The sequence below is a fragment of the Prosopis cineraria genome, unplaced genomic scaffold (assembly GCF_029017545.1).
Source record: "Prosopis cineraria cultivar Desert tree isolate PC_DT_omini unplaced genomic scaffold, ASM2901754v1 PC8, whole genome shotgun sequence".
NCBI lineage: Eukaryota > Viridiplantae > Streptophyta > Magnoliopsida > Fabales > Fabaceae > Prosopis > Prosopis cineraria.
In genome coordinates, this window is record NW_026555339.1 from 16,929,659 (window position 1) to 16,946,968 (window position 17,310).

At 29.4% G+C, this 17,310-nt stretch overlaps 3 protein-coding genes across 3 annotated transcripts; all 3 read right to left on the reverse strand.

The window, feature by feature from the left end:
• Positions 1 to 8: 8 nt before the first annotated feature.
• Positions 9 to 11,601, reverse strand: LOC129317391 (toll/interleukin-1 receptor-like protein). The gene is made up of 3 exons (XM_054961722.1): positions 11,542 to 11,601; positions 11,358 to 11,464; positions 9 to 519 (listed from the first exon to the last, which is right to left on the reverse strand). Exons 1-3 carry the CDS (start codon positions 11,599 to 11,601, stop codon positions 9 to 11), a joined length of 678 nt encoding a protein of 225 aa, XP_054817697.1.
• Positions 8,736 to 13,127, reverse strand: LOC129317392 (disease resistance-like protein DSC1). The gene is made up of 7 exons (XM_054961723.1): positions 13,026 to 13,127; positions 12,626 to 12,925; positions 11,542 to 12,519; positions 11,363 to 11,464; positions 10,653 to 11,215; positions 10,008 to 10,161; positions 8,736 to 8,980 (listed from the first exon to the last, which is right to left on the reverse strand). Exons 1-3 carry the CDS (start codon positions 13,125 to 13,127, stop codon positions 11,728 to 11,730), a joined length of 1,194 nt encoding a protein of 397 aa, XP_054817698.1. The 3' UTR covers positions 8,736 to 8,980; positions 10,008 to 10,161; positions 10,653 to 11,215; positions 11,363 to 11,464; positions 11,542 to 11,727.
• Positions 13,128 to 14,272: 1,145 nt separating this feature from the next.
• LOC129318944 (TMV resistance protein N-like) lies at positions 14,273 to 16,669 on the reverse strand. The gene is made up of 2 exons (XM_054963955.1): positions 15,122 to 16,669; positions 14,273 to 14,884 (listed from the first exon to the last, which is right to left on the reverse strand). Exons 1-2 carry the CDS (start codon positions 15,283 to 15,285, stop codon positions 14,356 to 14,358), a joined length of 693 nt encoding a protein of 230 aa, XP_054819930.1. The 5' UTR covers positions 15,286 to 16,669; the 3' UTR covers positions 14,273 to 14,355.
• Between the last annotated feature and the right edge of the window lie 641 nt (positions 16,670 to 17,310).

The window sequence follows — 17,310 nt, forward strand, 5'->3', positions numbered from 1 at the left end:
TTAGAGTGTCAGCCAGATAAGTTAGCAACTTCTTTTAAATCATCCCTCCAATTTTGCACCTTCATTTTATCTCGTGTAAATATTTCTTCATGCTTTTTAAATGCTTCTGCAAAACTTCCCCTCTGATGTTCAACATAAGATGGATCCACACCATAAAATATTGGAAATACATAAAGACCTGACTCTTTCTTAGAATGGAGAATCTTTGAGAACTCATCCAGGCACCAAGTTGAAGAAGCATAATTTGGAGAGAGAACAACAATTGCGGAAAGAGATTCTTCAATTGCTCGGAGCAAACTTGGTGTAATAACTTGTCCCCTCTCAAGTTCTTCGTCATCCTTGACAGCTATAATTCCATTGCGTTGTAAAGCACAATGCAAGTGATTTGTAAAGCTTCTACGAGTGTCTTCTCCTCGAAAACTCAAGAAGACATGATATTTCCATCTCCTAGCCGAACCAAAAGAGCTTGAAGGGTGGTCAACTCCATGAGCTTTAAGTGCCATAACAACAGTTTGAGAGCTGAATCATGCAAATTACAAATACATCCATCACCATTAGATGTGTATAATAGAGTGAAACTTAACAAATAATGTAGAAATCAATCAGAAGTAGAATAGTGAAGTAATTTATGTACAACGATCTTTTGTTTCTGATTGTATTTCAAAACAAGGCTGTCAGATAGATTACTTCACACATGTCAATACTTCATACAGCGATATTGTCTAGGATAGTAGATAGGGCAGAAATGAAGAAATCAATATTGGGAAGTGAAGAATGACATATTTTACACAAATTTATCAAACAAAAACAAAAGCTACGTTGTTCAGAGTTCACCACAGTCTAGACCAGACTTGGTCCCTCAGCTGATGGACTAGTTTATTAGATCAAAATATATAAGTGTCCAATGTATTAGAAGATAAAAGAAGTCTCACATCTAAATATTAGAGGATAGATGATAAATATATAAGTTTAGGAAATATCTAACCAAATTGCTTAAGCTATTTTGGTAGAGTATACTATCTTAAGCACATTTAATATAAGAAATGTAACATAGTATCATGAGGCCCTCAATTAGGGACAAAAAAAAAAAAAAAAAAGAGGGAAAGAAAGAAAAAAAATGAAAGAATGAAAGGTGAAAAAAGCAAGAGATTAAAAAAAAAAAAGAAAGAGAGGAGAAGAAGAAATTGAATAGATCTATGGATTCTGAGACTAAAAAAAGTACAAGCCTACACAAGAAGAAGAAATAAAAAAAAAAGAGAATAAAAAAGCAGTTGAGAGAATATTAGAAGATAAAAAAATCTCACATCTGAAGATTAGAAGATAAATAATAACTATATAAGTTTAGAAAGTATCTAACCAAATAGCTTAAACTATTTTGATGGAGTATATTATCTTTAAGTACACTTAATATAAGAAATCTAACACGATGCTCACCAAAGTGAGTAACAAATGTACTTTGTGACCCATCTAGACAATATAAATTTAGTTTTAATGGTCCAATTTATTAATAGCTCAAGTTTTAGAATTTTTATAAATTAACTATCTAGATATATTTTGAATAGATGGTTTGGATTTAAAATTTTTAACATGAAATTTTTTCTTAAAAATATTTTTTAAAGTAACAATTTGGAGATTATCTTTATTTTTAATATTATATTAAACAAATTAAACATTTATAAAAATTCAAAAAAATTAATATTAAATCTAGAAGGTCCAAAATACAGATAAATAGTCAATTTATGAAAAAATATAATAACTTTTAATATAAATTGGATCATCAAAATTAAATATGTACTATCTAGATTAATAGATTTGTTAAAATCTTTCTAATCTTTATTTTTATAAATATGAAATAAAAATTTTAAATTTAGACCATCCATATTAAAATATAGATGGCCTAGATCTCATCACCATGATGAGCACTAACATGTAGATAGAATGTGAACTTCAATCACATTCAAATTCATGATCACAAAGCAAAATTTCAAAGACAGTAAAGAGGGATCTAAGAGAATTAGCAAGCATAAACGAATGAAGTGGTATGTCTATATTCCTTATCGTCTATTAATATTTCAGAGAAAAATTTTTATACAAAACTTCTGCTCTAGGCGGATTCAAAGAAAGCATAATCAAAAAATTAATGCTTGAAGAACTAAATCCATTTCACTGAATAATAGAAACTTAAAGAGGCAAGATTCACACTCTTCAGGTAGATATCAAAGTGAAGTGGAAGAAATTGTGTTTATATATATATAGATATATATATAGTCTCTCCCTTCTTTCGACATTTCAAATGAAAATTTTACAGATAGAAAATGGACATAAAATAATTAGAAGGAAGAAAATAGGAACCTGATGAATGAAGTAGTAGTGAGAATTTATTTGATGTGCCTCCTGATTCAGAAGATAAAACCCAGTTAGGTACTACAAATTTATGGATTTGAGAAATGAAGCATTTGGAGTCAGCTCAAGTATACTCTTCACGCGTTCAAACCGCGTTGCTGCTGTTGGGCCAAAAAAAAAAAAAAAAACCGCGTTGCTGTTTTTCAATTTCCAAGACTTATTTATTTATAATTTTATATTTTATTAGCTGCGATGTTATTCATTTGGAGCAATTTTGCGATTGGAAGGCAGCGCTTTTTCAATATAAACGTAGAAAGAAAAGATGACTTACTTTTTATTTATTTTTTTAACAAGCTAATTATGTTTTATCACTTTTATTTATTCATATATAAACAAAAAATGGCTAATATTGTTGAAAAAAAGAAAAAGAAAAAGAAAAGAAACGGATAGCATTAAAATTGGACAATTTTCAATTTTCACCCAGAAGAAAAAGAAATGCATGATAAAATAAAATGATATCTGCCAATATAAATCAGAGAATGAGAAACTGTGCATGAAAGCATGAGAACAAAAAATGGCATGAAAAAAATGAATCTTGTTCGGTTGTTTCCCCTACTTGATAGAAGGAAGAAATTTTGTTCTCTCTCCTATTTCAAATTTCTACGGCATCTAAAATCAGAGAAATGGAATTGTACCCAAAAAAAAAAAAAAAACAGAGGAATGGACTTATGGACGAGACTCCCAAAAAGAAAAAAAAAAGGGGGGGGGGGGGAAGGGGTCTCTTCAATTTTTTTAATCATCCTTCCCTTCATTTTTAATCATGATTAATTTTTTATATCATTGTATCAAAGGAGTTATTTGTGATTATATCTAATAAATTTAAAAGTAAATTTTATCGAACTGCTACGAGTTTTATCTTTTAGAAAACTAAGATAAGATTTTTATTGGACCTGTAACGTGTGAGAAAAAGACCAAAAGGCTTGGAATAAAATCTCTCACTTTTTTGTGGTAATAAAAAATTTGGAAATAACATAAAAAAATAAATAAGAACATTGATTATAAATAAAAAAAATTAGTAAAAACACTGTTTTCAATAATAAATAACATAAAAAATAAATAAGAGACAATAGCAAGTACCAAAATTTGGAAAATTATCTTAGTTTAGAACTCACAAGAAAATATTGAGTATAATACAAAAAGAACATTGATTTCTACACTTGGACATTAAAAACAATACATATTGTAAACATATTTTAAGATTTTTTTAATTGTGTGTGTGAAACAGGGGGAAGACTTGGAATGAAAAAACATCAAGAGAAGTCTATTTACTTTATGTTGCCCTCTATGCACGCAACCTTGAATTTAATTGGAAACTGCAAAGAAATGCTCCGAATTGTCAAACCACTTAACTTTGAGAAATTTCTTGGAAGCGTTGGCCCTGAAATTGATTGGAAATTAAAAGACATAGGACATAGGTAATTAATTAAATATATTTAATACATTTTGTTTTTCAATTAAATTAGTATAATTTGATTTTGAAATTTTCAAATTGTTATAAATATAATGTTATTAACAAAAGTTAGTTGACAGATAAATTATGAATGAAAAATATATGTCTTGATTTAATTAGAAATTAAGGAAAATCATATTTTAGCACGTTTGAGGACGTTTATTACCAAAAGGGAAAAAAGAATTTGAATTTGCTTTATTGGACCAAGGAACATTAACATGAATAAAATTATGGGTAAAGAGGCAAAAATACCCACAAAGTGGTCAGCTAGGAGAATTCAGTATTTTAAAGTGAGGAAAAGGTTAAAAATATCTATAAAATTACAGGATGAATGCAAAAGTGACCAAACCGTTAACTTTGACCTAACACCATTAACTTTGACGTTAAATGCTAACTGTACATGTCATGTGTCAGTCTTTGTTAACGTGGACTAATAAAAGGGTAAAAATACCCATGAAGTCATGAGCCAGGAGCAAAAATATCCACAACGTTGCCAGAGTTGATGCAAAAGTGACTAATCTATCAAATCCCTAAAATGTTGACCATTTTAGTTGACACCTATGCAGAATTTGACTATATTTTTACTGATGTAGACAAAAAATATTCCCAGATGAATTTTGTGGATGTTGATCAATCATCATATGAGTACTTATAATGTTATAATAGTGACCAATCTATCAAAATCAATGGCATATCGTTTCTTTCCATCATCATGTATCTCACCCTAGCCCCTTTTTTCCTCCCTCTCTACTCATTTTTCTTGTCTACAAATTTGAGATTCAACATAGTAAGATAGGTTGTACACAATTAAAGATTAAAACTGAGCGCATCTAGCTTAAGAACATTGTCACAACCTTAGGTAATTTCATTCATGATAGGTTCAAAATTTTTAAATGGTTTTCGCCACTATTGCAACGAAACAAGAGATTTAATTTGATATTCGATCAAAAATGACATTTTCTCCCATAATATTCATATACTGATTGATTAACCTCCAAAGAATTACATTTAGAAAAAAAATTTATCCATGTCAGTGAAAAAAATGGTCAACTTCTGCTTAGATGTCAACCAAATGGTGAACATTAAAGGATTTGATGAATTAGTCACTTTTGCACCAACTCTGATAATGTTATGGGTATTTTTGCTGCTGACAAATGACTTTGTAGGTATTTTTGCTCCCAAATGATGACTTTATAGGTATTTTTGTCCCTTTATTAGTCCACATTTGTAAAAACTGACACGTGACATGCACAGTCAGTATTTAGTGATCAAAATTAATGACGTTATGTCAAAGTTAACAGTTTGATTACTTTTGCACCCTTCCATGAAACATTATGACTATTTTTACGATTTTCCTCACTTTAGGATACTAAGTGTCCATGGCTAACCACTTTATAGGTATTTTTGCCCTTTTACCTAAAATTTATTGCAAAAAGGTAAAATTATCTTTGAACTTTCTATCTTTTTTTTAAAAAAAAAAGAAATGGCTGTTATTTAAGAAGAAACTCAACAATGAGAAAATTACTTGAAAATGGTGGTCCTGAATTTGCTTGGAAATTAATATTTGGAGTTTGGTTGCCTCCCGTTGGTTTGTTTTGTGTTTGTGTTTTCCCCCCCTTGAGCGTTGTAATCGGTTTCAACTTTCAAATATCAAACCGTGTTAGCTGGTTAAAGGGGAAAAAAAGGGGGGGGGGGGAAATTATAATCAGATTTCATACAAAAAAAATTAATTACTTAAAATTCATAGATAACTGTTACTTGTTGGGATCTCAATGTAATTCTTAAAAAAAAAAAAACATCAAAGTGTGTCACGGACATATAGTCTTGCTTTTTGCAAAAGGAGGGCACCGCACCATGGGACACTAATATGTCAGTGCTTTATTTGGTTTTTTAACTAGAGACGCCGATGTAACTTTGGCAAAATGATGTAAATAAATAGATAAATAATAAAATAATATATTGAAATGAGATAATTTGTCTGATGTAGGAATTTTTGTAACATAAGTTATGTTTCAAACTTTCTACAAAATAATAGAAAATGTACGGTTAAACTAAATTATTATTACATGACTAAATTAAAATTATGATCAACTATGTTGTTAACACTTAAATCGAAATTGTTATTAACTAAACCCAAGTTATTAATATAGGAAACATACTTATTATTTGCATAACTAAACTAACAACTAATATACTTTATATATATTAATAACTTCATCTTTAATATTAAAAACTTCAATTTAAATATTAACAAAAATGATTTTTAAAATTTATTTATTAATTACAAAAAAAATATCAAATAAATTACTAAAAATTTTAAAATAATTATCATATTTTGAAGTACTTATTTATCATTTATTTATTTTGACAGGATTTATTTGTTATTTTGCGCATCACTGTGTCCCTCATGGCATAACTTTCAGTTTGGAAAGGGACAAAGCAAAATGGTTCACACACTTGAGATTGCTATCCATCTATCTCTAATTCTATAGATTTTTTTTTTTTTGGATAAATGTCTTTATATAACACTGACATGATTTAAATAATGTTAGACTCAAATACATACCTTACATCACAAGGCTTTTATAGTGGAGAATGACAGTAAAGTTTCAAAAAAAATAATGATACTTAGATTTTTAATAAAATTTTTGAAAAAAAGAATTGTATATATTGATTTAGGTAGTTATAAATAAGAATCTCAACCACAAAATAGGTATTACATTTTGAATTCATATATCTCACATGTAATTAGAACTTCTGAATTTGTAATTATTTAAATCAATATTTACAATGTATTTTTTCAAAAAATTTATTGAATATCTAATTACCACTAATTCTTTATTTTGGGACTGATTTTTATCAAGAATGTTACGCTTATATGAATATCACGTCCTTATTGATGGCTTAGAAGATTTGGATAACTGACGCTAGAGCATAGAAAAGATATTTTCAGAAATTCAAATCAGGATTTTATTCATATTATAAACTTTTTAAGGTGAATTTATGCTTACTTGGTACTCTTCAAAGATTAATTTTAGTCTTATTTATAGAGCACTTCATTATTTTTATTAAATACAAGAAAAAATTATTAAAATAATTCCTTTTGTCTTTATTAGGAGATAGAGTAAAATTTATTAAATTTAAGAATAGTTAATGAAGTTTAAGATTTGTCTTGGTTCCGGTCAAATATGTTAGAAGTAACTAATAAATAAAACTAGAGAAAATATTTGGACTGTCAATTTAAATCAAGATTTTATTGATACTATAACTTTTAGAGGTGAATTTATGTTTACTTAGTGATCTTGGACACCATTGAACAATGACTTAGACTTTGAGTTTACATTATTACATTTGAGGTTAAAGTGTATTTTTACTTATGAACTATTTTTCAAGGAGCATCTATTGTTTTAAACTATTGTCGTAGCAATTTTATCCCTAAAATGATTAAAAACATAACATATATGCCTTGAACAGTAAATACCCCAATGTTAATAGTTAAAAATGTTTACTAGGACTTAAGTTTGACTGAAAATGTCACCTACAAGATTAAGTGAATCTAAGTTAAAGCATTTTTTACTATGCTTTAATTACTTTATGGGTAAAATTTCTATGATGAAAATAGTTTAGGATTCTAAGTACTCCTCTGAGAATAATTCAAAAGGAAAAAATATACTTTAACTTGAATCTACTTAGTTTGAAATTCCACTTATTTCCCTTGTTTTTAACTTTTATATATTTTCCGTGCATCTTCCCCGTTTTCTCACCTGTTTCCCCTATTTTCGTGCATTGTTTCTAATTTTCATAGACTTGTGTGAATTTTGGTGTTACGTTGGGGTTGAAATTTGCAAATTCAACTGTTTTGACCAGTACTGTTTCAACTTTTCAGTCATTTTTATCATTTTTCTTGGATTTTCCAGATTTAATTTTCACAGAACTTCCTTTAAATTTGATGATTAATCTAACTATATCAAGGTCAAGGGCTTTTGAACAAGCTAATTGAGGACACATTTGCAAAGGTATCTATAATATGAGATCAGCACTTTTTCTCAACCAGCCTGAAGTGCAATATACAAAAAATGATTACTTGGTCGCACATTAGGCAACACATTTTAAATTGTTATTGCAAAACAAAATGTTGCTAGATCTGAGATGACCAATATAAATATCCAATACCACTCAATCTAATTTCATAACCGGCTTTTATTGATACTAACCTTTTTCATATTGAAGTCAAATCAGTTTCATTTCGTTGCTGGCCTCAAAAACAATGACGCATGAATCAGAGAACTAAGTTAGCATATACCTTATCATAAATCGCAAGAGTAAAAAAAAAAAAAAAAAAAAGGGAGACAACTTCAAATTCATACAAAGGTTCTTAATAATCCACATGAAAAAGCTTAGCTACTCATAAATATAAAGGCATGATAAACTCAGTATCAAGCAGCAACATTAAAGAAAACTATAATGTCAAGATCGGAAAAATATTATCATTAAGAAGATAGCTTCATCATCTGGTACTATTTTCAAGAGTTTCGCAAACACATCAAAAACTTGATCAACATCACTCTTTTGCAAATGATTCAAGAAGACATAAATGTCAACAGAGTAAGACGCATTTTTATTTGAAAGCAAATTCCCAAATTAAAGGCAAAAAAAGAAACAAATCATCATCATTAGGAAATGTCACATTCATATGTTACGCAACAAGAAATTCTCACTAAAAGAAACAGAACATGTAGCTATAGAACAAACATGTAGCACGAAACATGACTACGTAAGTTTCCTAATTTCACAGTACAATTCAAAATCTAATTTTCCAATACCATTTTCAGATTCGAAAGAACAACAAATCAATTTCATTAGTGTGGCGGGCAAACAACATTAAGGCTTGAAATGAACAACTGACGAAGCATATATCTTATAAATCGCAACGGAAAGGGTAAGGGACATGCTCAAATTCATACAAAGGTTCTTAATAATGACAATGAAAAGGTTTTAACTACTCATCATGGCCATGTAAGGATGGGAGAATAGAGAAAACTAGATATGCTCTTAGCTTGTATGTAGCTCTTGCTTCTTGATTAATGTCTCTGGACATTTCCCATTCCTCTAACTCGTGTACATAACCTATAAAGGAAGTTTAAGAAATATCAAATTTTACAAAAATAAAAAATCGTGCAGAAATTAGTCAGCTATAGTATCAACTTCTGTATAGAGAGGTATGTATATGTAGCAGTTGTGTGTGTGTGTTTTCTATCAAAGGTTGTTTTGTACTTAAAATAAGCCTAATATATAATCACAAATTTATTAGTAAGAAAATGTGCCAAATGATAGAGTTTTGAGATAATGGATGATATGAGAAGATCGATATTATAAATAAATATTATTTTTAATTTATTTTAGATATTCTCTATTTAACAATATTGTTTAGATTTTATTTAGGTATTTAGTTATCTAGATTTTATATAGATATATAGATATTTATTTAGATATATATATATATATCCAGATATCTAGTTATTTAGATTTTATTCAAATATTTATTTCTTTATATTTTATTTAGCATTTTATATAGATATAAATTTTAAGAGATTTTATTCAATTTTAATTAATTATCTAGTTATCTAGATTTTATTCATTATTCTAGGAGTATTTAGCATTATAAATATGCTTAGTATTCAGAAGTAGGCATATCATGAATAAAATAGATTTTTAAGACTTAACCCTTTAGAGATTTTTCTAAGTGTGGCTATTGAGCGAAATATAGAACGAGATTCTTATTCTATATCATCTTGATAGGTTTATTCTTTTTATTTTCTTCTATCAGTTATATGTTGTCTTATTAATGTTATGAAAATAGATTTTAATTTCATATGTTAATAGAGATTTATCTTCCTTATTTCTCTTTAATTAGCTTGAAACCTATCAAAAAATAAAAAGAATTGAGAGTTAGCAATGACAAGAATGATATTCAATTCAAACACTTTTAAGAAGTATATCACGATCAAGGAAATATTATCTGTGTAACATCTTTTTTGGAGGTCTAACTGCTATGGTTTTGTAAAATGATTTAGTAAACATTAGAGATTTAAGCAACTATACAGAAAGAAACAAAACATGTACCTAGAAACAGACACTAAGCATATTAATATACCTTAACAGCAAGTCTGAAATAATTGCTCAATGGAATGCCAAAGATGTGAGATCCACTCCCAAAGCCTTCTTTATCCTCAACTTTATTGCGATTGTTTAAGTTGTTAGAATGAATCTCAACTTTATCTCTGGTTTTTTGCCATCTTTTGACATCTCTGCCCAACAACCACATTTTCTTGTTTTAAACAGTACTAACTTAATATTCACCGTAAAATGATACTCCTTCCATATAGTATCTATAAAATTTTCATATTTCTTAATATGAGACATTTTACAAAGAAACCTAAAATGTAAATTTTTGAGTTTTTTTTTTAATATCCTTCACAAATCCTACATCTCCTTTAAACACGTGATTGTACATAAGATCAAATTTGGCATTTGATAGACTGTTGAAACTAAGTTATGTCATACAAGTACCACAAAAACAACACACGAAAAATAAGAAAAATTTTGTAAGATGTGAAAACAAATCCAATACTATAAACAAACAACGCCAATGAAACCACAAAATTAAGGAAATATAATACTTATATGAATTGAAAGAGTATATTAATTTATCCATTAAATAAATATTTAAATAGCCATCAAACAAGGAATGATATAAATGTAAACTTTCCATTAAAATAAGAATTTTTGACATACGTACCTTGAAGCATTTGTTCTTATATTTTATGCACATTGTTAGGTGGCTTGGCATTTTGGGCTAACCATGAATCGGTCATTGATGCTGCTTCAACATTCATTCCATGTTTCAACATCTTCTTGACACACCACACGCCACCCACACTTCCTTACTTTACACATTGGGGACTTATTTTCAGATACATTTCCAGTAGAAAATACCATTTGAAGTCCATTTACAACCAAAGATGAACAATGAATATATGCAATATAGAGTTGATGACTCCAATTTGATAGTAACCAAACGGGATATAAAAAAAATGTATTTGGAAATTTATCATTAGGAAATCTGCAAGTCCACCAAACTCGATCAACCTTTTCGTGATATGCCAAATCATTTTCTAACACTAAGCATGTGGCTATGCCCCACCATTCACTTGAACGACAATATTCAGGTGTGCTTACTATGAATGACACATTTGGATCACTGAATTCTTTCTCACAAAAGTAGTCTTGATTATGAAACCATGATGGCACTTCACTCCCTAGAATTATTAATACGCGACTAGGTTGCGTGAAGAAGTCAGGCTGCGACAAAAGAATTGTTTGTCTTAGAAGTATAATAATTAATGTTTAAGAAATGAAATTAATATATACAAGTCAAATATCGATATTCAATGTCCAGGAAAAAACAGAAAAATAGAAATTCAAATAATTCAAAAAAAAAAACCTCACAATTTGTGAACCTCGTGTCAAAATTCCAGACGCAGCACTTAAACGGACAAGTTTATATCCTCCAGAGCATTCTTCTAGTGAGAGGCCATTGTAATTGTGAACCTATAAGGAAAAATTGGCTATGTTAAAGAAGTATAATGGTTAATGTGAAAGAACAAGTGAAGACAAATAAAATAAACCTGAGATTGGAATGATTCAAGGAACTCCCATATATTCTGTGAACGTGCATAATGCTCCATTGATGGACAACCACTTGCCCAAATAAATGATAGATTTGATGGCAGTTGTGGTAAGGACTTAAGCATTGGGCAATCAAGGAGACCAATACATTGAAGCTTCGAAAGATTGGAAATAAGGCCAGATGGTTAGTCAATGAAATTGTTTCCACTTAAATTTAATGTTGTCAATGACGTAAAGCTGCTAATGTCATCAGGAAGTGATCCATCATAGAGATTACAATAACCTAAATTTAATTCACTCAAGCATGATAAAGAAGGGGACAAGAAAAGATTTATTGAGCTTGAAGGCCTTTGAAGCCCAAATGCCTTCTTGAGAAGGGAGAAGCAACTCCATGATGTTGAAGAATGTGCTTGACCATTGTACTCACAAATTGATTGTGCCTCTTTAGAAATTCGACGACCCACATCAAGCACTTCCAAAGCCCCATTTTCATTCAAATCCTCTGGCATCCTTGAAAGCTTTGACCAACCAGAAATTGTGATAATCTTATTTTTGCAAACATTATTTAGAAGGCAAGCCTGATTTTTGCAGCCTGACAAATTTAATTCAGCAAGACCAATCAAATTGCCTAGTGATTCAGGTAGTTTGGATATAGCAGTGTGCTTTAAATCAAGCCTAAAGAGACATTTCATATCCTTTCCAAACTCAGAAAGTTTTCTAATTTTTGAACAACCACATAGAACAAAAGTCTCTAAGTGATCCTTCTCAAATTCTCTGGGAAGGGTTCTAACATTTTTACAGCCTTTCAAATTAACAATAACAAGATTCTTATGCTGGCCAAGAGACTGGTGAACTTCAACCAGTTTAGAACACCCTTCTAGAATCAATATCTCAAGATTAGGAATTCCATCAAAATTTGGAGTTTTGATGAGGTATTTTGAATGAGATAAATCAATGGACTTCAGCCTTGGTAGAGACTAAAAAAAACAGAGAAAATAATAAGTCCTAAAAATGATAAACTACTTATAATAATAAATGTACTAAATTGTGGATAAACAATTCAAATAAAAGGATCATAATTACCCGTTCTCCCCTCCAAAGTTCTTTTAACTTGCTATGTCTCATTTTTAGATGAACAAGTTCATGGAGTATAGTTTGATTGGGCAAACAACCTAAAGGATATCCATCCCATTCAAAAACTCTCAACTCATTGGAAAGAGATTTAAGTCCACGAGGAAGATTCAATTGGCAATGAGAAACATGTGAGCAGCTTGAAATGACAAGTAATTTGAGATTGATCATCCTTGAGAAGGCTTCAGGATCCCAAAGTGCATTTAATGGTTCTTCTAAGTTTATAGCTATACCCCGAATTTCTCTTGTCCCCTGTAAATAATAAGTCGATCAAGTTAATAATGTATACAATTGATGGGATAAAATATTAAATAAAGAGTACATGTATAGTCACAAAACTTAGGCATGTTACCTTATTTCCTTCTAATACATCATTGGCATCCTTAAAAGACAATATCCTAGAACGCATGCCTGCATCATTAGGCGATTCTTGAGAGACAATATATTTACCCATATCTTGAAGTATATGATGCACCCAAAAACATCCTTTTGAATCAATTACTAGTGATTTGTCTGTAAGAACATCTATTCCAGTTGTTGGGTGAAGATCCTCATCAAAAGTTTCTAAAATTTGAATGACATAGTCTATGGCCGTCCCATTAAAAAAGCAAGCAATATCCAAGAATATAGTCTTCTCCTTTTGATCTAATCCATCAATTTATTTTTTTAAATAACATCTTCAATGAGTTTTGTTTCGTGCCCGCAAAGGAATATAAAGTAATGTCTTTAACTTAAAGTCAATTGAATTTTAATTTATATAAACTAAAATAGTTAATGTGATATAAAGAAAACATGGTCACACGAGTAACATTTTTAGTTCAACTACGTAACGTAAGTTAGACTTGACATACATTTATCATATTTTTTAAAATTATTGTATTGCAAAATTAAATAGCTGGCTTTTTAATAGAAAAAGAATAAATTATATTCTTGTCAGCCTTATTTTTAAACTTATAATTATTTTTTCTATCATTTGTTTTATGGTAGGACCTATTAATTATGAAAGCCACACTCGCACTTGCGTTCCTAATTGTTTTTGGCGAATGTTACTAAATTGCCTCCCCATAGTTTTTTTTTTTTTTACAAACTAGATTATGAATAATGATTTGCAAGGAGTTTGAGGTGGGTCAATTTAATCATGGTTCATGGATAATTTGACTTTTAATATATTTTGTATTTGAATTTTATAAGGAAAAACAGTTTTTTTTTAATCTCTAGAGTTTTGATCAATATAGGTCAACGTTTTAGGTTACTGTATTTTTTTTATTATTAAGAAATCCATGTATAAAATTATATTCAATTTTGGTCAAATTCTCTATTGTTATCAAACATCGTTGGTAAATAAGTGATGTATGATCTCCAAGACATTGATCAAAGTTAAGCATCACCTTTAAGGACATATTTCTTAATTAACGAAAACACTTTAGCATCTTAACGGAAGACCAAAACTCTAGGAATAAAAAATTATGTTGTCCCTATATATATAATCACATTATAACAACTAACAACAATTTTTAAATAGTTTAAAGTAATTAATATACACACACTCTTAATATTCCTTTTTTATAATCACACAAATATTATGCAGTACACAAATTAAACATGAAAGCAAATATTCTTCACATCCACACCTTTAATATTATTTAAAAAATATTCATGATAGTTATTGAAAGTTCAAAAAATTACCAATTATCAGAGTGCCAACCAGATAAGTTAGCAACTTCTTCCAAATCACCCCTCCAATTTTGCACCTTCGTCTTATCTTCTGGAAGTTTTTCTTCAGGCTTTTTAAATGCTTTTGCAAAACTTCCTCTCTGATGTCGAACATCAGACGGATCCACATCATAAAAGATTGGAAATACATGCAGACCTGACTTTTTCTTAAAATGAAGAATCTTTGAGAGCTCTTCTAAGCACCAGGTTGAAGAAGCATAATTTGGAGAGATAACAACAATTGCAGAAAGAGATTCTTCAATTGCTTGGAGCAGACTTGGTTTAATAACATGTCCCCTCTCAAGTTCTTCGTCATCCCTGAAAGCTTTAATTCCCGTGCGTTGTAAAGCACAAAACAAGTGATCTGTAAATCTTCTACGAGTGTCTTCTCCTCGAAAACTCAAGAACACATGATACTTCCATCTCCTACTCGAACCAGATGAGCTTGAAGGGTAGTCAACTCCATGAGCTTCAAGTGCCATAACAACAATTTGAAAGCTCAACCATGCAAATTACAAATACATTCATCAGCATCCAGGCATAAAAGAGAGATAATAAACATAGAAGGAAGAAAACTTCAATTAAATGGAAGCAGAATCTATGTATATATATTCTTTCTCGTTGACGTTGGATGTTTGAAAAAAGAAAAAGAAAAAGAAAAAGCGAAATCTCACAGATCCAAATCATTGAGTTCACAGAATAAATCTAAAACGGAGCAAGGAAGAAAGTAGAAACCTGAAGGATGACGTAATGTGGAAAGATTTGTTGGATTTGGAAGTGAAATAAGATGAAGTTAAGCAGGCTGCTACAAATTTCGGAGAGAGAAAATGGAGAAAAAATGAGAAGCAAAATGAAGAATGAAAGGACAGAACCATGTGATGTTGCTTTTCAGTTTTCATTACTTTATTGTGTTTTAACTTTTTTACTTTTTAGACATTTATTTTATATAATATAATGTTATCAGTAATTACCGTGCAATGTGGATTGCAATTTATTTATTTTTATATTCAGACCAACCATTGACGATCAATCCATTATTGTAATTTCATTTTAACGGTGAATCCAAGTACCACCCGTATCCTTCTATTTTTATTATTCACTTTAAAACATATTCTTCTATATTTAAATTCATGTGTCATGTATCTCCATTAGAGCTAGTAGTTTGGGCTAGCTTGAAAAAATATTAAGGTCAGGTTTAAGAGTTTATAAAATTTTCTTTATTTTGAATTTATTCAGCAGCTCAAATGAGCCCGAAAGAACTCCAACTCAAGCCAACTCGAATGACTAATTAGTGTAAAAATTCAAATTATTTTTTGTAATTAATAAGTTAAAATTAAAATAAGATAAAATTGAAAAGTATAATTTTTAAGATAACAATATAAATTGGCTAAAAATAAAAAATAAAATAATATTTAATAATTTAGGTACTTGGATCATATCAAAAGCTCTTGTGTTAGGTACTATATGGTTTTTTTTTTAAATATGATCATATTTAAATCTCTGTTAAATAAAGTCGGCCCATCAGAATTACCAGTACTAATCTCCATCTACGGCCATGTTGATATTAATGTATGACGTGAATAAAAAATAAACTATTTTTTAACAAACTGCTGAAGGTGACACATGCATGTTAAAACTTAAAAGTCTCAATAAGTTTAACCCAAAAAAAAAATCTCAATAACATTTTAAAAAAATAAATATAATATAATAACGTCTCTTCCGTTTTGCTTTCCTATCTATTTCAACATCTACACTTTAATCTAATTATTAATACCGTAAGGAATATTTTGTTAAATATTCTAAAATACTTAGCTTTTTATTTGTAATTATGTTAAAAATTTTAAAATTACTATTTTACCTTTATAATCTACTTGTCTAATCTCCCCCCAATTTTAAAAAGTTTAAATACTTTTATCAATATTTAAATGAATAATTTAAAATTAATAAAATTTAAAAAAAAAATCTACGGCGGAGCCATCCTCACACAGTTCCGAAGGCAAAACAGAATGAAATCAATTTGACTTAATTAAGAATTAGGAAACAAAATGAGCGAAACTTCAACAGGCAGTGCACTTAAGACTCTGTTCCCGCAAGAAACTATGCGAAGGTTAAACGGAAGAAGAATAATGATTTCACAGATCTAAGCATAAAAATAATGATTTCATTGAATAGATCTGAAAAAACAGAGCAAAGGAGAAGACAGGAACCTGAAGGATGAAATAAATAATGTTGAGGCCAATAAGTCTTTTGTTTAGTCTTCAGTCTCTGATCATCTGCAAAATCTACGAGGTGCATGTGTGTGTTTTGTATGTGAATCTCCAAGCCAGGGCATATATAAGACTCAGTCCCAAGTCTTGGTCGTCGTCCAAATGAGTCTTCGCAGAACTTTCATTTTGGAAAGGAAAAATGGAAACTGGCGTGCAATTTTAATATGAATATATATATATATATATACACACACATGTATTGGTAAATGTATATGAATATATATGAAGTTGTGGGTGTGAGGTCAAGTCTTCTTTTTTTTAGGTGTATTTGGATTAAGTTTAAAAAATTGGAGTTTATAAATGAAAAAATTACATTGTAGTCCCACTCAAAAAAATTAATTACTATAAAGCCCATTAATATCTAAACTAAGGTGATTGACAACTAATTGTGTTGTCAATAGCCCTAGTTTAATTGTCAATAGACTTTATAATAATTAATTTTTTTGTAAGACCTGTATGTAATTCTCTTTTTACAAATTGAAGAGAGGAAAACAGTCGATCAGATACTGCTGTAATGTATTTTCTGTTTAGATACTTAATTTTTTAAAAAATCAGTTTCATAAATTTTAAAACTAAACTCGGCAGCTTCAGGCTCTTGGATTTAGTGTTTTTTTCACCCTGAAAACTTTTCATCATGTCTGAAAGTCTTATGAAAAT